Source organism: Chenopodium quinoa, unplaced genomic scaffold, assembly GCF_001683475.1.
Source record: "Chenopodium quinoa cultivar QQ74 unplaced genomic scaffold, ASM168347v1, whole genome shotgun sequence".
NCBI classification, from domain to species: domain Eukaryota; kingdom Viridiplantae; phylum Streptophyta; class Magnoliopsida; order Caryophyllales; family Amaranthaceae; genus Chenopodium; species Chenopodium quinoa.
The window spans coordinates 3,184,815-3,208,297 of NW_018745170.1; the positions used below are offsets into that span (position 1 = coordinate 3,184,815).

Here is a 23,483-nt window from a genome sequence, read left to right on the forward strand (position 1 = left end):
CAAAATATGATCCCGAATCGAGCCAATTTTCCTCCAATTCACCCAAATTTTTCACAAACACCTACAAATATTCCCCATAATTTTTCTGGAGTTTATCCTCAAATACCCCAGTTAAGTTTCCCAAATAATCCACCAAATTTCCCTCAAAATTTTAATTTTTCTCAAAGCAGTTCAAATTTCCCACATCCATCCATGATACCAATGAGTTACGGTGAATATGGTGCTGCATCTGGTTATTTTCCGTCACAACAACCGAATCCCAATATTTGGGAATCGAGCAATGTCTTATCTGAAGAAGATGAGGCAAATGAAGAATGCGAGGATGATGGTGAGGGAAATGAAACTCCTTCTCCCCATCAAAACTTCACTCAAATGTTACAGCAACCACTCCAATCAACTCCGGAATTTCGTGTTAGTGGTTCAAACAATAGAGGTTGGTCGCGATCAGAAACTGCGGCTCTTATATCCGGCTACATGAACACCGGCACCGACATAATTACCGGCACAAATCAAAAGAAGGGTGTATTTTGGAAGAGAGTCTTGGACGCATACGATGCTGCCAAGGAATCGAATGCAGATGAAATATCCCTACGAACTATTAGTAGTTTGAAGGGAAGGTGGATGCGAATCTCTGAAGCCGTGTTAAAGTGGTGCGGAAGCTATGATAAGGCCCGGAAGCGAAAGGGAAGTGGCTATAACGAAGATGATGTTATCCAAGAGGCCCACAAAATCCATGAGAACTCATTCGGACGATTCACCTTCTACGAGGAATGGATCCAATTAAGGAAGTGGGACAAATTCCGGTCTTTCTTGGACCAACAAACATTCAAGCCTTCGGTGGGACGTCCACATTCAACTCCACTGACGGATGAGTCTGTAGGGAGCGGAAGTAGTGGGAAGAGGACACGGGATGAGAGTAATACATCTTGGACCACTTGATTGAGGTCAATATTGACATAGGATGACTGATTTTCGCTGACCATTTCACTGCCAACATTTCATACATAACTGATGAATTTAGATTCTTTAAATATATTTCAGATGCTATTAAAAAAAAAACTAGACATAAAAAATAAGAGCGTTTACAAAAATACTATTAAACATTATTCTTATTTCTACAAAAGTACGACATTAAACAAAGAGGAATTATAAGGTTTAATATTACTAATTGGGTACAAAACTTAGATAATGAATCGAATATTAATCAAACAAAACGAATTAATTTCACAAATCAATTCTAGCTTTTTAAAATATATAACATTATAAATTATAATACAAATCCTTGAAACCCTAGATTGTAAAAAATATGTAAATTTCAATTTTTGGGGATAAAATCAAGACATAACCAAATAACAAAAACAACGATACATACCTATCTTGCTCGCGCAAACAAAAATTGCTTCTCTAACAATTTGTTTTCAGAAAATTTAAGTGTTCTTCATCTTTTTCTCTGATCTTACTTTGGGGAAGAAGACGATGAATTTCAAGAAGGTTTTTTTTTTAGTCTGTGTTATCATTAGTTGCTTAGGCTAATGTTGGCGCCTAACTGAAATTAATCCCGCCTAATGATAATTATCCTGCCTAAACTGAAGCTATTCCGCTAAACACCGAAAGATATTCCCGCTTAACACTCCCTTTGTTTTTTTTTTTCATTTCCCTCCATTGCATTATGACGTGGCAACTTTTAATTGGGGGTGTACAGTTTTTTTTTTTGTACACCTTTGGTACCCCTAGCTTTTCCTGAGATTTAACTTTGAGTTTTGAAATACAAAATGTGTTTTTTTTTTTTTTTTTTTTTACCTCTAATGATGATACCCAACCCACTTTTTGATATAGCAACTCACGTGAAGTCTAATTTTCCAATAGTGAGACTCTCTAAAGCATACTAATGTAACTTTTAATTTATGGCCCACTAAATCCATATTGTAAGTTTTTTTTAAAAAAAAAATAAAAATTTAAATTTAAATAAATTACAAAATATATTATAATATTGATAAGGGGTCCACACTTTTTATCAAATGAGAATCAAAATTGGGTATCTAAACTTAACAACTTTTTTTTAGAGTTGCTAAGTTTTAGATACCAATTTAAATTGGTATCTTTTGCAAAAAATACTCTCCCTCTTAAAAAAAAAAAAAAACTTCCGGTTGTTTTTCAAGGGGTAAGGTGGTCCTTAATCGGACCATATAATTTCGGGTATAGTTCGGATTTAGAGCATCTTTAAGGGTGAACATTTTAATAGTTCACAATGAGTGAACAAATAAGGTGGCGGCTTAATGGCAAACTCTTTAATTGTTCATGTTGAGTGGTCATGGGTTCGATTGCAGGAGCAAGCACTTGCATGAATTAATTCGCTGTGGGCCCCACCAATATTTTGGACTGATATTCATGCAAAATGACGTCGTTTTGCTGTTTCATGTTGCAAAACGACGTCGTTTTGCTGTTAAAGGTCAGAAAAAAAAAATATAAATCAGCGGCTGGGAGCGCGCCACTTGGCCCAGCCGCTGCTTGACACGTGTGTACTGTTTTAAATATATCCGTTGTAATTTTACAACGGATATATTTTACAAAATACAAATAAAAAAAAAAATTACCAACGACTCTATTTTTTCCCCCTCTATAAATAGACACCCATATTGATATACTTTTTTCAACTTTGAAAATTCATTTTTTTCTACTATATTTTTCTCTTCAAAAATCCCCTCTATAATTACCAATATTATTATTATTTATACCAATATTAATATTATTATTGTTATTATTATTTTTAATTATTATCATTAATATTATTATTATCGTTACTATTATTTTTATTATTATCGTTATTATTATTTATTTTTTTATTTTTATTATTATCGTTATTATTATTATTATTATCGTTATTATTATTATTATTATTATTATTATCGTTAATATTATTATTATTATCGTTATTATTATTTTTATTATTGTTTTATTATTATTATTATTATTAAATTTTTATTTTTTCCAAATATAAATTATAATTATGGATGCTAATACCAACCCCAAAACAAATAGAAAGAAGAAAAAAAAAATTGGGTCAAAATATGATCCCGAATCAAGCCAATTTTCCTCCAATTCACCCAAATTTTTCACAAACACCTACAAATATTCCCCATAATTTTTCTGGAGTTTATCCTCAAATACCCCAGTCAAGTTTCCCAAATAATCCACCAAATTTCCCTCAAAATTTTAATTTTTCTCAAAGCAGTTCAAATTTCCCACATCCATCCATGATACCAATGGGTTACGGTGAATATGGTGCTGTATCTGGTTATTTTCCGTCACAACAACCGAATCCCAATATTTGGGAATCGAGCAATGTCTTATCTGAAGAAGATGAGGCAAATGAAGAATGCGAGGATGATGGTGAGGGAAATGAAACTCCTTCTCCCCATCAAAACTTCACTCAAATGTTACAGCAACCACTCCAATCAACTCCGGAATTTCGTGTTAGTGGTTCAAAAGAAGGGTGTATTTTGGAAGAGAGTCTTGGACGCATACGATGCTGCCAGGGAATCGAATGCAGATGAAATATCCCTACGAACTATTAGTAGTTTGAAGGGAAGGTGGATGCGAATCTCTGAAGCCGTGTTAAAGTGGTGCGGAAGCTATGATAAGGCCCGGAAGCGAAAGGGAAGTGGCTATAACGAAGATGATGTTATCCAAGAGGCCCACAAAATCCATGAGAACTCATTCGGACGATTCACCTTCTACGAGGAATGGATCCAATTAAGGAAGTGGGACAAATTCCGGTGTTTCTTGGACCAACAAACATTCAAGCCTTCGGTGGGACGTCCACATTCAACTTTACTGACGGATGAGTCTGTAGGGAGCGAAAGTAGTGGGAAGAGGACACAGGATGAGGGTGACAATTCCTCACCTACCACACCAACCAGCGTGGGTGTCGGTGATGAGAGAGTAGCTCGTGCTGAAGGTATTAAAAAGGCTAAGTCGAGATTGAAGGGTAAAGCTCCATTAAGTCAAGCATTTAAGGAATTAGAAACATTCAACAGCCGATTGCAGCTACTTGGGGATTCGATGAATGTGTCAAACGAAGCAGAATTGAAGAGACTTGAAATACAGGAGCGCAAGGAGGCAAGGAAACAACGGAAAATTGAGCTAGAGCAATATAGGATCAACTGGGAGCAACTATCTCGTCTAGAACAGAAAGTAAACCGAGAACAGTGGGAAGACGAAATGATAGTAATACTTCGGAACAATATTCAACGTTTCAATAATGATGCTTAGTGTCCTTTATTTTTATTGTAGTTAAGTGTGTTCAATTCCTTTGTTGTTCTTCATTTTCAGTAGTGATAAGTTTTCAATTCCAGTTCAACCTCTTGTACTCATTTCCTTATGTTTGTACTTTATCAATTAATCAGTAAAATGGATCTTTTCCACTTTCCCATTTTCATAGCCCATGTGATCTTTTCCACTTTCCCATTTTCATAGCCCATGTCATCGATCCCCTGTGTTCGAAGACGTCTTAGAGGGTCGAACACCTCCTGTGAACTTCGTAGTCAATGGTCATCATTATACGAATGGGTATTATCTTACTGATGGAATCTACCCTAGATGGGCTCACTTTAACACAAACTCGTCAGGATCGTTTATTCGCAAAACACCAGGAAGCTGCAAGGAAAGACGTTGAACGCGCATTTGGGGTCCTTCAAGCTCGTTTTGCCATTATTAAAAAGCTGTCTTTGGCGTGGGATACCGACATACTCCACAATATCATGCTCGCCTGCATCATAATACATAATATGATCGTTGAAGATGAACGAGAGACGTATCAAAATAACGTTAATACCAATGAGTTTATGAATGCTGGAGGCAACGCTAATGAGGACACTACCGAGTACCGTACTGATCGTATTGTGGATATCGGCTTATACTTGTCTCGTAGAATAGAGATTGAGGATCAACAGACTCATTTGCAGCTAAAAAACGACTTGGTCGAACATATATGGAATAAATTTGGTAACAACGAAAACTTAGGCAACTAGGTTTACAACAAATGGTTATCCCTAAGGACATCTTACAAAACGATGTGTAGTTGTTTTTTTTTTAAATAAAATGTACTAGATTATAGTTGTAGAACTGTAATCACAATTTGTACCTCTTTTTTTTTTGTTAATTAAAATTAGCTGCGTTGTTGTTTAAAAAATATTAATCACAAGAATTAGTTTTTTAAAAAGATGATAAAAAAATGCGATAATTTCTTAATTAGTAATCACGATTAAAATATTAAATACGTCAATTAATTACATTGACATCGGGTTAAAAAATTATAATTATGAAACAAAAAAGATTATATTTACAAAAATAAAATAAGGTGGGGTAGGGAGTATTGATGATGAACCATTGTTTAGTGTTCATTGTTAAGAGTGAATATTGTAAATGGTTTGTTGGGTTGAGGTGGATGAGAGAGAAATGGTAATAGTGACCCATGAACCATTTTTTGTGTTCACCAATAATGATGCTCTTAGATCAAGTCAATCAATGTTCGAGTTCGCCCACTTTCAAGTTTCAACCCCTTTCAATCCTCTTTGGCGGCCAACGTTCCTAGTAGTAGTCACTTTAAAAGTGTAATTATGCGACATGCTCAAAATCGCCATTGCTAAAAGCCTGAAACCTCAATATTGGGTTCAGGCTCGAAGCTTAAAAATGGCGACTGATGCTGAGAATAAAGTCCACCATCACTATACTCACACTGACCCTTGCAAGGACTTGCGATGGACAGCCAGGTAACCCCTTTCTTCCCTATTTCCAACTAACCCAATTTTATTTGCTGCTCTTTTTTATGATTATGTTGTTGATTTTGCAATATTACTTCAAATTGTTTGTAAAAATCTGAATTTGTCATCTGGGTTTCATTAATCTTTTGCTATTTTTTGTGGGTTTTGTTGAATTATAGTTGCCTTGTTTAATTTTGTAGGGAGTGTTACCAGTTTCTATACTCAAAGCCATGGAAATCAGTAAACGATTATTATTTGGATTTGGTGAATGGGCGTTCTTCTTTGGCAGAGTTATTTGGACATAAGGTTGGTCGTTTATGGTTAAATTAATTTTGCTGGTTATGTATTTGATTCAATTTTTGAACTTGATTGTGAATTTTTCGGTCGTTGGGCGACTGTACTTTACAATATCTTCATGTAGGAGAATGGAACTGCGAACTTCTCAAACTTCATATTATAGGAATGGTGAAATTTGAGTGTGTGTGTGTGTTTTGGTTTATAGAGAGCCACTAGGGGGTTCTTGGTGTTGATGTACAATTTGTGAGCATTATTTTGTGTTGAGGAGCTTTATGTTTGTAAATAGTTATGTCATCAACTTACCCATATAACAAAACTATAAGAGTCGAAACTATGAGTTTGAGTTCATTTCACTCACTAACCATTTTCAATATATGTATAATGGCTTGTATGGTAGCCACTAGGCAGTAATGTATAGTGGTATTGGAAATAAATTTATATGGTAATAGTTTAAGGAAAGTCTCATGTCAATGTCCATGTTAATGCTTTAGCTGATTCACCTCCAAATGTCTATTTTTTCCCCATAAGTTTTTGCTACTATACACCACCACTTTAGAGGTGGTCTTGGGTAGTATATAAAAATTAGTGTAGAAAAACATATGTTTGCGGATGATGTTTTATTACCATCAACTTCCCAAGTGGTGAAACTTCACCAACCTCCAATACGTTAGGACTTTTTTGCTCAACTTATGCCATGATAACCTCAAACTTGTAGTTAATTACTTAAGCACAAGCCTTGTATTCTCATTCGCATCCATTACCATCAGTAGCTGGGCCTTCCACATTCATAATCATGGCTCGTGTTGATTTTTCTTCTGGTTTTGTTGCTTGCACTGATTGTTGATGTCACTTGCTGTAATATGATGATACAGTTTTAGGCAAGTGTTTCAGAAGTCTCCTAATTATTTTTGTACTCATGTTTAATATATGTTTGTTGTATCATGACCAGGATGTGGATGACATTGTGGATGAATATGCTCCGGAGAATAATCTCCCTGATGATCAGTCTGGACGATGGGCGAGAGTGACTTATAAGATAGTAGTGTCCTATCATGGGGAGTTCTTTGATGGTTGGCAGAAGCAGCCTGGGTTAAACACTGTTCAGAAGTATGTTTCTGTTACTTTGTCAGGACTCTCATAAATATGAATGTGTTGCATTATTTTATTCACAGATTTTTTTTTTCTCTATTTCTTCTGGCATTAGATCAGCTCCCTCGGCCTTAAAGAGGCTTTATTATTTGTTAGATTTGTCCTTTCTTCATTTTATGTCTCAGACTTCTCATGTATATACTCTTTTTATTCAATCTGTCTCAAATTTTAAAGCCTACCTATGTCTCCGGTAACTCTGATATCTAGTTGACTTCATTTTCGGTGGTATAATTTTTTCTAGAATGCTTGGTTTTTACTTTGGAATTTCTATGTTCTATAAACAAATATATTAGGTTGACAAAAGTTTCTCAGAAATTATGAGTTACTAAGGTCCGATTGGAAAAAAAAAGGAAGAAGAGAAGCAAACTGCATGTAGGAAGAAGTGACTTTAATTTCTAGATGGATTAGATATTGGCGTTTCTGTACTGCTTATTTTAACTGAGACCCAGACAATGAAGGAATGTGTCATTTGTGTTGGTTGTTGAATTCTAGATCTCATGTCTAATAAAGTTTGAATACATGGTGAATTTTGGAAATTTTGGAATGTGAATATGTGATCCTCTCCTTCAGTTGAATGTGATATCTAATTATTTCTTACATCATGCAAATTTTCGGTCTTGAGAATCAGCTCTTCCCTGCTTTGCATGAGCAGATTGGTTGACTGATCTCTTTCTCTCTGCATTTAGTTTCAGACTATGTATACATTAGATTCAAGAACGTTATTTGATAATTTTTTCGGATAAAATATTTGGCTTCCCTTGTCCAACCCACCTCCTTTCTCATTTGGTTACCTTCTCTACTCAAAACAGACCGGTGGAGAGGTCCATTGGGATATTTGTGGATGAAAGGAAGGCTCAACAGAGGAAAAAAAAGGGTTTACCAGTTGAAGGGATTGTAGTTGTTGCTGGGCGAACTGACAAAGGGGTGACAGCACTTCACCAAGTTTGCTCATTCTGTAAGTTGATTCTTGACATCTCAACCATTCAGTGATAACTTCCCGCTTACCTAAGTAAAGATTAGGATAGTTGCATCGATGTACACATTGTTCTGTTTTTTGGGCTAATATAGGGCTATGATTGCTTTTCTCTTGTATCCACTATCTTCATATTGCTATGCACTCACAGTTTATCTTGAGTGTGGTCTTGCTAGATACTCTTTTATTGTAGTTGTTAACAAGTTCACCCTTGTTTTAAAATATGTTTAGTAATTTAAACAAGCAGAGACTCTCAATAAACAACCAGGGCTTGGGCTCTAGCTCGGCAAAATTTCATTATATTTGATAATGAGCTGAGTTTGAACAAATTTAACAGCTTGTTCATCAAATGAACTTGAATATGAACATAGATTTACTTGTTCACATAAGTTCACGAGCAACTTGTTTATTTATGTTCATAAACAAGCTCGTTTATTTATTTTATGTAGAATCCCGTACATAAGAAAAGTTCAAAGCTTGATTTGTACAAGTATATGCTGTTAAGTATTCGTAATTATTATCAGTTAATTAATCAAATAAAGACTTTGTAATTAGGATTTCATAATTATGCTTTATTTGGAACTTTTCAATTGTCAAAAGCACAAAACTTGTATTTATGAAAAGCTTGTATATAGGAAAAAGCTACTTTATAATAAAACTTGTTTATGAACATGGCTTGATTTATAAATGTGTCTTTTGCTAGCATTATTACCTCCTAAACAAATCAAGCTTGAATAAAATTATGAGCTTTGTTCAGACATGCCTAAGCTAAAGTGCTTAGCTCATCTTGCCTCATTTACACCCCTAAAAGTAGGAGGAGAAAGGGCCAAATGACATTAAGAAGCAACTATCACACGTGGGTAGCGGGTATAGATTCCCCTAGGTTCAAAGAGGTCCAAGTTGTGCAACTCTAAAGCTAAACATTGAAAGTTCGAAACACATTTGAATGGCTGTTTACAAGAGACAAAGGTATCCATCAATGTTTGATGAAAATTGTGTTTTCCATGCAAGTATTTTTACAATGGTAGGGCATTTTTTGTTTAAAATACCTTTTGCGTTCCACAAATATTGCACCATGTTGACTTTAACGCTTTCCAACGCACAACTTTGATTGTTAATATGTTGATATAGCATGACTATATTATTCATTACATATAAAACACAATGATAGTCAAAGGAGAGCATGTGAATAGTGTATAAGTCAACATGGTGCAATATTTTAGAACGGAGGAAGTATAGTATCCGCTGTTTTTAGTATCTATAATCTTCGTCACTTGGATAATGATCACTATTGTTTGAATATATTGTAACAATTTGTTCCTTATATTTTCTAGTTTCAGACTTTATTATTGTTTTTCCCTTCTTGCCCTGTATTTGTCTCTAACATTATTTGTAAGAAATTCTGCATTCCAAAGTAACTTTACATAGGAGACAAATTTTCATTTTATTCATATTTAGTCATTACCTTGACATTTTGAAAAACTGAGTATGGTTACTCATCACTGCAATATTATCCTCATTGCAAAGCATTGTAGTGAATATTATCCTCATCAACTACATCACGACCAGATTGTAAAGGATTGTGGGCTTATTGCGACCATGATAATAGGCCACAACTGCCAGATACCACCCGGATTTCCTGCAAAAGTAGTTCTGAATCCATTACCGCAATTGTGACCACATCTGGGATTTAAACCTGCTCCCAAGGGACAAAGGGAGTATCTTATTAAGATTATTGGAGCAAAGTCTACTTAATTTTGGGGTGCCTGGATAATGCGCAAGATAAATGATGTGAGGTTACCAAAATGGTCTCAAGTTAGATGATAATAAGCATAAGAATAAAACTGACTCGCATAAGTATTAATACTTAAGTCCTTGATGACTTAGATTGAAAGATGTTCTTGTTTTGGATTATGTAATCACATACTATCTCCGGTTTTTTGCTATACTTGGATACTGTTGATATGTAGATTAAGGAAATTTTGAAAAAGTTTTGTGGATGTAAGAGAGTGTGAAAAGGTGTAAATTTTGTGTGGCAGGAGGAGTGAGATAGTAAAGGGGGTTTGTCAAAAATGTAATAAAGTAGAAGTGAGTATATTATAAAAAAAAGAAAGGACCGGAAGGTGAGTAGAACAAAAAAGGAAGTATTCTTCAACACTCTAAGCACTGCCACAATGTTGCAGCCACCTTGTAGAATATTTTCTTTGTTTCCACTATATTTATGGCCTACATCTTCTTTGCTGTGGATGTTGCTCATTGTTGCTCCATGGTGGCATAAATTTTACTGTGATATCACAATAAAAAAAAAAAAAAATTTGAACAGGAGGTTGGCTAGTCCAAAACCTTTCCTGTAGTGCTTATTCTCGGGGGCTGGGGTTTGTTACTGGGAGAACATTGTCTGTTTGAGCAATGATTTTTTTTTCTTTTCGTAATCACTATAACACTTCTTTCTAAGGTGGTTGGGCTGATCTTTCTGTTGCATCACCCTGAGTATTATGCCTTATGCGTTGCAAAACCTATCATGTATGTTTTTTTTTTTTTTTTTTTTTTTTGGTTTTTGGTCAGATTACATGACCAGTAGCTTAATTATCTAGAGTAAGGGAGTGAGAAATTAAATTGGTTGATCTAAAGATTCAGATAGGTTTTGTCAAAGATTAATGTATTATACACAGTTTTGGTCAATCCTGTTCCGCTTATCAAATACACTTATTTCCTCTGTTGAGTGGTGCAGGATTTTTCTAATCTTATATCTAAAAAACATTGCTTGCAGACATTTGCTTCATCTCAATGTTTCTGTGCTTCTTCTGATAATTCCGTGCTGGACAAGATATTCTAGTTTCCCAAAGAAGAGGTGGATACTCCCTCTGTCTCCAAATAAGTTGAAATAAGTTGCGTGGTTGCTTTTAACCCAGTATAAAAAGCATTGTTAAATGTTAATAAAACTGGAAGTAAAAAGGTGAAGAGAGAAAAAGTAAGAAAAAGTGGGTGTAGAGAAAATACAAGAGAAAGTGGTAGTAGAGAGATTGTAAGAGAAAGTGGGTAGAGTGACAATCATTAAAGGAAAGTGCAGCTTATTTGGGGGTGTCAAAGTAGGGATTAATGTAATTTATTGTGGGATGGAGGGAATACTTTTTTTTTTTTTTTTAATTTTTTTATTGTATTATGAAAGTGAGTAACATTAACTATAATCTGCAAATGTGACTATAGTTTCCTATTTCTGATTCTTGGCTATGACTTTGATGCATTTTTGTATGGCATGTCTAGATACTTGGCGAAAGGATGTCAGTATTGAGGACATTAAGCATGCCATCAACTTAGCAGCCCCCGAGAAACTCCGAGTTGTATCTGTGTCTCAGGTAATACCTTAAAGAGGCTTCTCAATGCATGCCCTTCTTGTTTGAGAAAATTTAGCTGATTATGACTCTGCATGAATGTGAACCACTCAGTTTATTGTTGAAGGTATCACGTGCTTTTCATCCAAATTTTAGTGCCAAATGGAGGAGATATCTTTACATTTTTCCATTGGGGGAGGGAGATTGCAGGGAACAAAGTAGTGAAATAGGGGAGATGGAAATTGCTGAAGATGATCACAAGGAGAATTTTAAGGACCTTTTGACTGAAAAGGAGGAGCTTGATGGGGTAAAGAAACCAACATCTTTCTCTGTCAGAAGAGTTGATCAGCTTTTACATCAATTGGAAGGAAAGTTACTTTCCTATAAAATGTTTGCCCGAGACACCAAAGCTTCAAGAAACATGTAAGTTTCTTTTTCCCTTTTGACTCCCAATTATGTTGCTAGCCTGTGAATCTGTAAATTATTTATGTTAATCAACTAAAACTGCGTTATGAGCCATACTAAGTTCTTCCATTACAATATTTCAGCGGACCCCCGACAGAGTGTTTTATGTATCATGCTCGAGCAGCTGAATCTAGAATACCTTGCTCAAATAAGGTTACTATTTTCAATTATATTATTTGTTTTTGCTACGCGTGGGAGTGTTTATTATTGTATATACCAATACTAACATGCTGGTATAGAGGTTCATTCTGCTAATCGTCTACCTGAATTTTAGGAAAAATTGTCAAGAACTACTCGTTTAATAGGTCAATTTGTGAACAACTACTCGCTAAAAAGTTTTATCAAAAAAACTACCCCTAAATTCAAAAAATTTGAGTAGCACTACCCTTTTTCATTTTCCGGCAACTAATTCCGGCGAGTGGGGTCCATTTGTTATTTTCTCTTCAAAAAAACATCTCACCCTCGTATATATTAACTAACCCTCCTCTTCTTTGCAAAAACTTAGTCCAAAAAACCAAATCTTTGTGATATCCAAATCGTTTTTTATTCTTTAATTGACGATTTTCACAATGATTTGGTTTTATAGATTGATTTTTTGCAAAGAAGAGGAGGGTTGGTTAATATATATGAGGGTGAGATGTTTTTTTGAGAAAAAAATAACAAATGGGGTTCACTCGCCATAATTAGTTGCCGGAAAATGAAAAGGGGTAGTGCTACCCAAACTTTTAAAATTTAGGGGGTAGTTTTTTTAATAAAACTTTTTAGCGAGGAGTTGTTCACAAATTGAGCTGTTAAGCGGGTAGTTCCTGACAATATTTCCTGATTTTTAGAACTAGCATCAAATGTTTACTATTTGTAGTCCTATACTTTGTATGTCTTATTTAATCATAACCCATTAACACTTTCTTTTTGGCTTGATGAAATACAACAATATTTATATTACTGACAAACTGTGTGATGAACTGATTTTCTGGGTTTATAATTCTGATTGAATATTGCAATAATAATGATGAAAGCTTTAAGATTGATTGATAATGGTGGAAGGGTTACAAAAGATAAGTTAAGGCTATTATTCTCAAATAGTGAGTTTAGCTCACAACTCTCCAAAATGGCTTTAGGCCATGACTCTCTCTAGGTTCCCTAATAAATTTCTGCCTACCTTCTGCCTTCTACCCTCTCTCTATTTATACTAAGGCTAAAGACTATTAACCTAATTATGATAAACTTCCTAAAGTGCCCCTCTTAAAGTTGGTCTATTACAAACTGACTGCCGAAAGAGTCTTGGTGCAACAGTGTATGTTTTGGCAGTCCTGATTTGTGTGCTACACACACCAGCAAAGAAATGAAATAGGATGAGTATTGGTATCGTCATAAGCTGACAGGATAAGAAAAGGTCAAGTGCTATGAAGTAAAAAACAAGAACAAGAAGCTTCTATTAGAAGTTCTGAAAAAAAAGGGGGGCAACACCATGGCATAGCTGCATAGGTGTGTCTTTGGTGTTGACAAATGTCAATATGTCATTCCTAATGGGTAGCGTTTGCATGGTAAATAATTATTGCTCTAAGAATGAGAGACCAGGCTTATAAGTAAGTGTGAAATTCAAGTTGAGAGGGGAGTGTAGACTTGGCACATTGGAAAAAGTTTATGAAAAGGATGAAATAAAGATGGGGTATGAGGGGGCTGGTAATTCAAATTTAATAAAGGGGATATTATATATGGAATAATGCAATGCACAACTTTCCAAGTCACTATCCTAGTGAAACGAAACATTGGGAGATTTAAAAAAATTTCATTACTTTTGAAATATTGAATGGTAATGGTGGATGAGGAAGATGTGAATATGATCAGGCCTGAAAGTTAATATGTGTTGAGTAGTGCCAATATTCTCTATCATGAAATCTGTTAAGAGACAAAATTCTTTGGTGACTGAGCAGTATCTGTCTATATTTGCTAATAGGAGGTTTTCTTCCTTCCTCCCTTGAAGAGAGTTCTGGTGAAGGTTGAGGGTGCTTCCTCTGCTTTCATGTTGTGGTGATTATTAATAGTCAATACTCTTCCTACGGTGAGATATGTGCTTTGATTGTGAACTTGATATGGAAAGTTGACATTACATGGGTGCATTTGAGGCTGGTCAGTTTTTGGTAAGATGTATTCCTAAGGTAACTGATAGAATCACAAGGGAAAAGAATAAGAAGTATAGGCAATTCATCTTTGTCCTCGCAGGTCGTTGGCTGTCTCGACCTTCTGGTGATTGCTTGTGGACTGTAATCCTGCTCAATTGCCCATAGGTCAATAGGAGGCAAATTGCTTTTGTGAGTGACAACTTAGTTTTACTCAAGTTAACGTGTGATTCCACTGGAAAGTTGACAGATGTTGTGGCAAGGAGATGAAATACATTACCTAAAGCAATATTACTCTATAAAATCTCAAGTATCTAACATTTTTATGCATGGACCATTTTTTTCCTCACATGTTGATAATTTGTAGGCTGGTTGTCTACCAGTATAAATTGATAATTATATAATTTGTGAACACCTATCAGTGTACCTGCTAAAAAAAAAGGTGACAATATGTAACTGTCCTATTTGGTTGGGGTTGGGCATTTGTTTTTGCAAAATTATATATATATATATATATATATATATATATATATATAATATATATATATATATATATATATATATATATATATATATATATATATATATATATATATATTATATATATATATATATATATATATATATATACCCAGACCTGTACAATCAATTAGTGACCTGTATATAATCTACCTGATCCATAACATTTATTTAAAAGGTCTTAAACATGTAATAAGAAAAATCAAAATACTTTACAAGGATTTATGAGTGTTAAAAAAAAAAACACATGTTAAAAGTTCTTTTGGTATCCATCTATACATTATTATGCTTAAGATCATGTAAAAAGATTTCAGTCTCTATTCTGAAGGAACTTCTGTAATAATGACATGGAATGTAGGATTCTAGTGGTAGTGAAGTTATAATTGGTAAAGTTTTTGAGTTTGACAAGTATATTGGACATTGCACCATATTTCTTTTCTCTCTGAAGAAGGTGAATTTGATCTGTTGAAATGGCATTTTCAATGCTTGTTGCTGTTTAATCCCTGCTGGTCTTGCGTCTTGCAATACATATCTCTTTTCCTTCCCTTTTAATACTTTCCATCTCTGTCATTTCATCATTTTATACAATACAACAAAATCAATACGTAGTTTCGCATAATTACATGTAATGTGAAAAAGATGTTCGTACACAACACAGCTGCTGATTCTTTTGTTGATGCTAATATTTTCTATCGTACACGGCTGACTAATTAGTTGTTCCAACATTTTGAATATCATGTTTCTTATACTATCAATCTTCTTGACAGGATCATGTAGATGGTATGAAAGTAATGTGCATCGAGCTTGTTGCCAACCGTTTCTTGAGAAGGGTAAATACTCATAATTCTTTATCTTTGGTGGTTTTCATAGTCATCATTTAACTAAATCCCTGGAGCAGCAAAAATGTTCACAAATATTTGTCATATAAAACCCATGATTTTGCTTTATCTTAAATTATTGAGCTGTTTGCGCACCATCTGGTGCAGATGAGAAAACTATTAGGTTCATAGCTACTTAGCTAGGATCCAAAAGTTCATAGAAGGACCTTGTATTTGATGATCTTGTCATGATATGTACTACCAGAAAGATTTATAATTTTTGAGCTGAAAAATTGTTGAGGTTTAAATAAATCTCATTTGTGAAGCATCCTAGCTCTCTATTTCATTCCTTCATTACTTCATAAATCTGTAAAATTATCCATGCTTGTAACATAACATTACCCGTTATTAAGAAAGTGGAGCTTTATAGTTCTTTTGTTGGTGTGGTCGTATGGTTTAATGAAAGGAGCTCAAACTAGGATATGAGAATATCTGAATAACACCTTCGCCTGGATAAAGTTTGGAAAAAGTTTTCAAATTTCCTTAGTGTAGTAATGCTTTATGATTGACTTTCCCAAAATACCTTGAAGATTGAGCAATGTGGAGAGTTTGAGAATGATTTGACTCTTATATAGAATTTTTGTTAGTTAAGTTGTATCATATTCTTAATAATGAAGCCATGAGGGCCTGAAGGGTTACAACTTCGTAACTATTAATTCCGGATGGAGTTTGTTTTTCAACGAAAAAACTGTTTTGCTCAAATTTTATCTCATGTGATTGATTCAAAATACGTTTTCTTCTATATAAATCCAGCACCAAAGATGATCTTCCTCAACTGCATTAATTGATAATGATGTACATGTTATTGTAGCATTGAAGTAGTTTCTGATGTTTTTATGTGAAGAAATTTCCCTGAATCGAGAAATACCCAGTATGAGAATATAACACACTTCATCATATATATGTAGAAATTTCAATGTCCCATGACTCCCATCTTATTTGTGCAAGAATATTTTCTGTCTTCTAAAAGGGCAACTTTTGTTTGTTCTTTACTTCTTTAGTATGCGACAGTTACACTCATATGGAAATCCCACTTGCTGACATTGTTCCCTATTGATCGGGTAATGTGTGTTCTGCAGATGGTTCGTGTTCTTGTTGCAACTGTAGTTAGGGAAGCAGCCGCTGGCTCAGAAGAGGATGTTTTACTAAAACTGATGGAAGCTAGGTGTAGACGGGCTACTGCCCCTCCTGCACCTCCAGACGGTCTCTGCCTTGTTGATGTTGGGTATTCCGATTTTGATCCACAAAAATGCTTCATTTGTTAATCTATTCCAGTTGTATTGATGATAGCATCTATTGTAACCTCCCTCATTTACCCACACTCCTGCCATCAATTGCATATGCTGCTAGTCTGCTACTACATACTTTATTGAAGAACCATTAATTGAAATCTTGGTACTTTATCTCAATTTAACATACGAATTTTCTCGCTACTTATCTCTTCCAAAGATCTGTCATTTATTTCATCACAACCTGAATTTCCTGATTTTTAGGTAATCTGACAGCACTCTACCATAGTTTACTCTATCGTACGGGTATGACCTAAGAGTGAAGATGTAATACAACCCTAATGTCAAATTAATGTTTATCACAAAACCATTGTCTATATCCGTCGATAAGGAATTAATGGTACGTTCTAAGAATAGACGACTTTATGTGCCAGCAATTCATATAAAAAAAGTCAAGAATAGCCCAAGTAAATAAAGAGTATATTAAAATTTGAAAAATAATTTGGCAAATGACAAGTACGAATTCCAAATGTAATGATCTACTCAATACAACACCAAAGTTTGGAGAAAATTCACTAGTAAAACCATAAGATAAAGCAGGTAAGTATAAGCCTCCAAGCGATGTGATATAGCTTGTACGGTCCTTGTTCGATCAATTCAACCTGATCCCAGAAACTGCATCCTTGTACAGACTACAGAGTATAATCTTTCACTTGGACTACAGCAATTAATAAAAGAAAGAAAAAAACTGAAGTACAGTCTGAAATTAATAGTACTTGATTTGTAATGCATATGCTCAAAAACTACACATATAGGGTGTGGAACAAACACTGTGTTCGTATACTCGGATAGTAACATGAAAATACAGTTCAACATAAAACAGATTCAGCTACTCGTATTATATTTCATCAGTATGCAGCTATATGAAGCATAAGGCTAATCTTAGGATATAGATTATGATAAAATTCAAGAATGACGAGCTGTCAAAACAATATAACTTGAAAATAGATCAAGAGGAGAAAACAAAAAAGATATACCACATAGTAGTGACTCAGAAGAGCGTTGTTGTAGAGAAAATGTATTGCGATTGGTGTCAGCAAATTGCGAGTTTGAACATAAGAGATTCCTTGAAAAAGACCTGCAAATTATAAGGCCCTTGCAAGAAAAAAGTTTAACTAAAGAGCTAGAGCAAGGCCATAAGGGCTGTGACAAGGATGAAGCCAACTCACAAGTGAGCACGCTGTCACGACCCACACATTCCACCCCTCATTAGGGCCATTGGACGGTAGGCAACAATCGTGGCTAAGGGGAATGCCCTTGGTGCGCGCTGGCTAGGCCAGAGACACCCTCCCCCTATAGAGCTTTATATTGCTCCAGTGCTGTCACCCTAGTGAACACCCAAGTGACAGTAACACAATAATGGGCTATTTGGGGACCCAAATGAAGTCCGATTGAGCCCAAATTTGGGGGTCCACCATTTTTAGGCCCAATGAACATCATGGTGGTGTTAGATTTTGAAGGAGAAGTCCGGAAGGTTCCAGAATACTCGAGGAGACTCGAGATGCATCCGGAAGCTTCTAGAACCTCCTAGGACATCCTTGAATCATTTGTAAATACTAGAGTTGTGTAGATAATTCTAGAGCCTTGTACATAGAGGGAATGTACTAAAGAAATGTATAGAATACTCTAGAAAAGATTAGATCTAGAACCCTCCATTTGAGGAGGTTAGTGAAGGTTCTAGGCCATGCTTAGAACACTATAAATAGGGGACTTGGCCTTCATTTGGAGGCATCTGAGGAACACTTGTAAACACTCTTTCTCAAGCAATCAAAGCATTCAAAATTCATATTCTCTTGTGTTCTCAACATTCCTTAACTTTCGTTGCACACTCTTGCTTAAAAGCATTTCGGGGTTAAGCCTTGACTAGCATCCGAGGGAGGGAAGTTAGTAGGCTAGCGTGCATAAGACTAGGGGGATTAGTCAGCACGTGACAACGTGGTATCAGAGCAGCTACGGTCGCGGGGGACTATAGTGTTGTCGAGCTTTGTTAGCAAGTTGTGAGCGAAGGAGGAAGAATGGCAAAGAGCAAGGACGACAAGGACGCTAGTGCTTCACAAACAACCGAGGGCTATGCGCCTGAGGCTCTCATTCAAGCTGTCCAAAAGCTTGAGAAGCGAGTGAATAAAGTTGATGAGAAATCGGCCAAAGCCGAAGTTGCTGCTTGCGACATGACGGATTCTGTCGGCAAGGTCGAGAATGAAGTTATTACGCTCAAAGGGCAATTAGGGGAACTAGATAATCGTCTAGAGGAGGTATTCCTTGATGCTCAATCATTCGCTGATCAGGCTTTTGAGAAGATGATGGGCGAGATGGCGAAAATGCGTGAGGAGTTCACGGGGGAACTCCTTGCTTTGAAGAAGGAGAATGAGCTCCTCAAGGAGGAACTCACGTTGCTAAAAAGGGCTGCGGTGACTGGGGGCGCCACCATTCAAGCCGGTCCTAAGGTGGAAATCCCCAAGCCTCCAAAGTATCATGGAAAGAGGGATGCTCGGGAAATTGACAACTTCCTATGGAGCATAGAGCGATACTTTGAGGCTGTGCACTTGGAGGAGGATGCTCCCAAGATTAATGCTGCCACCATGTATCTCGGAGATGATGCCATTCTGTGGTGGAGAAGGCGTGAACAAGACATCAAGAGTGGTTCATGTTCCATTCGAACATGGGACCAATTTAAGGAAGATTTCAAGAATCAATTCCGCCCGCATGACGCAGCCAAGGTCTCCATGATGAAGCTGCGTGAACTCAAGCATAGCAGCACCATCAAGGAGTACATCAAGCAATTTACAACCCTCGTGCTCGAAGTTGATGATTTGCCGGAGGCTACACAACTTATATATTTCATTGGAGGGTTGCAACGATGGGCTCAACAAGAGGTAGAAAGGAGGAACGTTCAAACACTTGCTGAGGCCATCGCAGCTGCAGAGTCCTTGGTTGATTACAAGGACACAAGGAAGGAAGGGCGCAGCAACGGCAGCAAGGGAAAAGGTGGGGGAGCCAAGCCCACCGATCGAAGCAGCACCAGTAGCAACAAGACGGTGAAAAAGGACAAGGCAAAGGGATCATCGTCGTCTTCCTCTTCATCAGACAAGCCCAGCAACAAGGGCTGTTACTTGTGCGGAGGGCTGCACTGGGCAAGGGATTGCCCTGGGAGGCAGAAGCTCAGCGCCATCATAGCTTCGGGCGGTGAATCGTCGGGGGACGATGCACAAATGGGGTCGTTGCGCCTCTTTAGTAGCGTACGGGCCACACCAAAAGCTGAGGAGAGCGCCGAAGTGGTCAAGGTAAGCACGCTACCTCGCCCGAAGGGCTCACTTATGTTTGTTGATACATTAGTGAATGGGAGAGCTTCTAAGGCACTCGTGGACTGTGGTGCCTCACACAACTTCATTCCGGAGAAGGAAGTAATGAAGTTGGGAATCAAGTTACCAAGGAACCGGGGAGGATCAAGACAGTCAACACCTCGCCCGTTCCTATCCTTGGTGTGGCGCACAAGGTGCCTATTTGTCTGGGACAATGGAGTGGCACCATAAATCTCACAGTCGTGCATATGGACGACTTCTCTTTGGTGTTGGGACTTGAGTTCACCGACACAGTAAGGCCCTTTTCTTTTGAAGCGGACAGGTCAATTATGATCAAAAGGGATCAAGGGTCATGGTCCGTTCCTGTCACACGAGAAGAAGTAGAAGCCAAGACAATCTCAGCAATCCAGGTGTCCAGGGGGATCAAAAAGGGACAAGAGACTTTCTTGGCTGCATTAGTGGAGGAAGAGGAGCCCCATGGGAAAGAGGTTCCATCAGAAATCTCCGGAGTCCTTGTAGAGTATAAGGATGTGATGCCTCCGGAGCTACCGAAAAGACTACCTCCTAGAAGGGAGGTGGATCACGAGATTGAGCTGGAGCCAGGGACCAAGCCTCCAGCCATGGCACCATACCGCATGGCCCCACCAGAGCTCGAGGAATTGAGGAAGCAATTGAAGGAGCTGCTGGAAGCAGGGTTCATTAGGCCCTCAAAGGCACCATTTGGAGCACCAGTGCTGTTTCAACGCAAGCATGATGGTAGCTTGCGAATGTGCATTGACTATCGGGCTCTCAACAAGATCACTGTCAAGAACAAGTATCCAATCCCGTTAGTCGCTGATTTGTTCGATCAACTCGGCAAAGCACGGTACTTCTCCAAGTTGGACCTACGATCGGGGTATTGGCAGGTGCGCATCGCCGAAGGGGACGAGGCGAAGACGGCATGCGTGACCAGGTATGGTTCTTATGAGGTCTTGGTGATGCCTTTTGGACTCACCAACGCCCCTGCTACTTTTTGCACCTTGATGATTAAGATTTTCCGGCCCTTCCTTGATAAATTTGTAGTCGTCTATCTCGACGATATCGTCGTGTATAGCGACAACTTACAAGATCACGTGGAGCATTTGAGACAGGTGTTCCAGGTCTTACGAGAGAACGAGCTTTATGTGAAGCAAGAGAAGTGCTCATTCGGACAGGAGGAGGTGTCATTCCTGGGACACCATATTAAAGCCGGAAAGATAATGATGGAGCATGACAAGGTGCAAGCCATCAGGGAATGGGAGGAGCCCAAGAACGTGTCGGAGCTACGTTCTTTCCTTGGGCTCGCCAACTATTACAGGCGGTTCATCATGAGCTACTCAGCACGGGCGACACCATTGACTGACCTGTTAAAGAAGAAGGCACAATGGTGTTGGAGCGACAAATGTCAAGAGGCCTTTGATGACTTGAAGGATGCCGTCACCAAAGAGCCTGTGTTAGCACTGCCCGACTACTCAAAGCCATTTGAGCTACACACTGATGCCTCAGATTTTGCTATCGGAGGAGTTCTCATGCAAGAGGGGCATCCAGTGGCCTATGAATCACGCAAGCTCAATGATACCGAGAGGAGATACCCAGTGCATGATAAGGAGATGACTGCTATCATTCATTGCTTGCGTGTCTGGAGACATTATTTGCTTGGGAGTCGGTTCACCATCTATACCGACAATGTTGCAACAAGTTACTTCCAAAATCAAAAGAAGCTTAGCCCCAAGCAAGCTCGATGGCAAGACTTCCTGGCTGATTTTGACTACGCTATGGAGTACAAGCCAGGGAAGGTGAATGTAGTTGCTGATGCTCTAAGCCGCAAGGCAATCTTTGCTAGCGTGAGCAGCATAGCTAGCACCCTCCTTGATCGAGTCAAGGACGGTTTAAAGGAGGATTCTATGGCCAAGAGTTTGATGGACTTGGCTAACGAGGGAAAGACCCGACGCTTCTGGATAGAGGATGGGATACTCTACACCGTCGGACGTCGCATCTATATGCCTAAGTGGGACAACCTTAGGCGTGACATCATGAAGGAGTGTCATGATTCATTGTGGGCTGGTCACCCTGGGATACAGCGGACAATGGCACTCTTGGAGGAGGTATACTACTGGCCTCACATGCGGGACGATATAGAGGCCTATGTGAAGACTTGTCTTGTGTGCCAACAAGACAAGGTAGAGCAACGTGTGCCAGCAGGACTCTTGGAGCCCTTGCCTATACCAGAGAGGCCATGGGAAAGCGTCTCAATGGATTTCATATCTGCCTTGCCCAAGTCAGAGGGGTTTGGCTCTATCATGGTGGTAGTTGATCGCTTTTCCAAGTATGGGACTTTCATACCGGCACATAAGGATTGCACAGGGGAGCAAGCCGCCAAGTTATTCTTCAAGAATGTGGTCAAGTACTGGGGCTTGCCAAAGAGCATCGTCAGCGACCGTGATCCAAGGTTCACCGCCAAATTCTGGACGGAGCTTTTCAAGTTGCTAGGGTCAGGTCTACATTTCTCCACAAGCTTCCACCCGCAGACGAATGGGCAGACAGAGCGAGTGAACGCTTTGTTGGAGCTCTATTTGAGGCATTTTGTGAGTGCCAATCAGCGAGATTGGGCAAAGCTCATAGACATTGCCCAATTCTCCTTTAATCTGCAGCGGTCCGAGGCAACCCAGCAAAGCCCCTTTGAGTTAGTCATGGGCCAACAACCCTTGACTCCACAAGCAGTTGTATCGGGCTACACGGGTAGCAGTCCCGCTGCCTACAGATTAGCTAAGGGATGGCACGAGCAGCTCGACATCACCAAGGCTTACTTGAATAAGGCTGCTAAGAAGATGAAGAAGTGGGCCGACAAAAACCGGCGCCCATTGGAGTTTCAAGAAGGCGACCTAGTCATGGTGAAGCTCTTGCCGCACCAATTCAAAGTCTTCCGCAAGTTCTATAAGGGGCTAGTGCGGAAGTATGAAGGGCCATTCCCGATCATTAGGAAGGTCGGGAAAGTTTCCTACAAGCTTGAGCTACCTCCCAAGCTGAAAATACATCCGGTGTTCCATGTTAGCATGTTGAAGCCTTACCATGCCGATCCGGAGGATCAGACCAGGGGAAAATCACAACGGGCACCTACGGCCGTGGTGGCATCGTTGGAAAGGGACATCGAGAGAATCGAGGCAAAGAGAGTCATAAGGCGTCGAGGTGTGCCAAGCTACAATGAATACTTTGTTCGTTGGAAGGGTCTCCCGAACAGCGAGGCCTCGTGGGAAAAAGAAGAAGACTTGTGGCAATTTGCGGACAAGACCGAGGCGTTCGAGTCGGGATCTTGACAAGGGCGTCAAGACTTGGGTGGGGGAGCATGTCACGACCCACACATTCCACCCCTCACTAGGGCCAT

The 23,483-nt window shown here is 38.3% G+C and overlaps 4 protein-coding genes across 4 annotated transcripts; all 4 read left to right on the plus strand.

Annotated features, from left to right (window-relative positions):
• The first annotated feature begins 201 nt into the window (after nucleotides 1-201).
• Nucleotides 202-939, plus strand: LOC110710414 (glutathione S-transferase T3-like). The gene has a single exon (XM_021888706.1). It carries the CDS (start codon nucleotides 202-204, stop codon nucleotides 937-939), a length of 738 nt encoding a protein of 245 aa, XP_021744398.1.
• A 2,340-nt stretch (nucleotides 940-3,279) lies between these two features.
• LOC110710415 (glutathione S-transferase T2-like) lies at nucleotides 3,280-4,272 on the plus strand. The gene has a single exon (XM_021888708.1). It carries the CDS (start codon nucleotides 3,280-3,282, stop codon nucleotides 4,270-4,272), a length of 993 nt encoding a protein of 330 aa, XP_021744400.1.
• A 293-nt stretch (nucleotides 4,273-4,565) lies between these two features.
• On the plus strand, nucleotides 4,566-5,030 carry LOC110710416. The gene has a single exon (XM_021888709.1). The coding sequence runs from the start codon at nucleotides 4,566-4,568 to the stop codon at nucleotides 5,028-5,030; it is 465 nt and encodes a 154-aa protein (XP_021744401.1).
• Nucleotides 5,031-5,555: 525 nt separating this feature from the next.
• LOC110710277 (tRNA pseudouridine synthase A-like) lies at nucleotides 5,556-16,928 on the plus strand. The gene is made up of 9 exons (XM_021888549.1): nucleotides 5,556-5,771; nucleotides 5,963-6,068; nucleotides 7,009-7,166; nucleotides 8,018-8,163; nucleotides 11,446-11,537; nucleotides 11,641-11,936; nucleotides 12,062-12,131; nucleotides 15,385-15,447; nucleotides 16,575-16,928. Exons 1-9 carry the CDS (start codon nucleotides 5,626-5,628, stop codon nucleotides 16,758-16,760), a joined length of 1,263 nt encoding a protein of 420 aa, XP_021744241.1. The 5' UTR covers nucleotides 5,556-5,625; the 3' UTR covers nucleotides 16,761-16,928.
• Nucleotides 16,929-23,483: the final 6,555 nt, after the last annotated feature.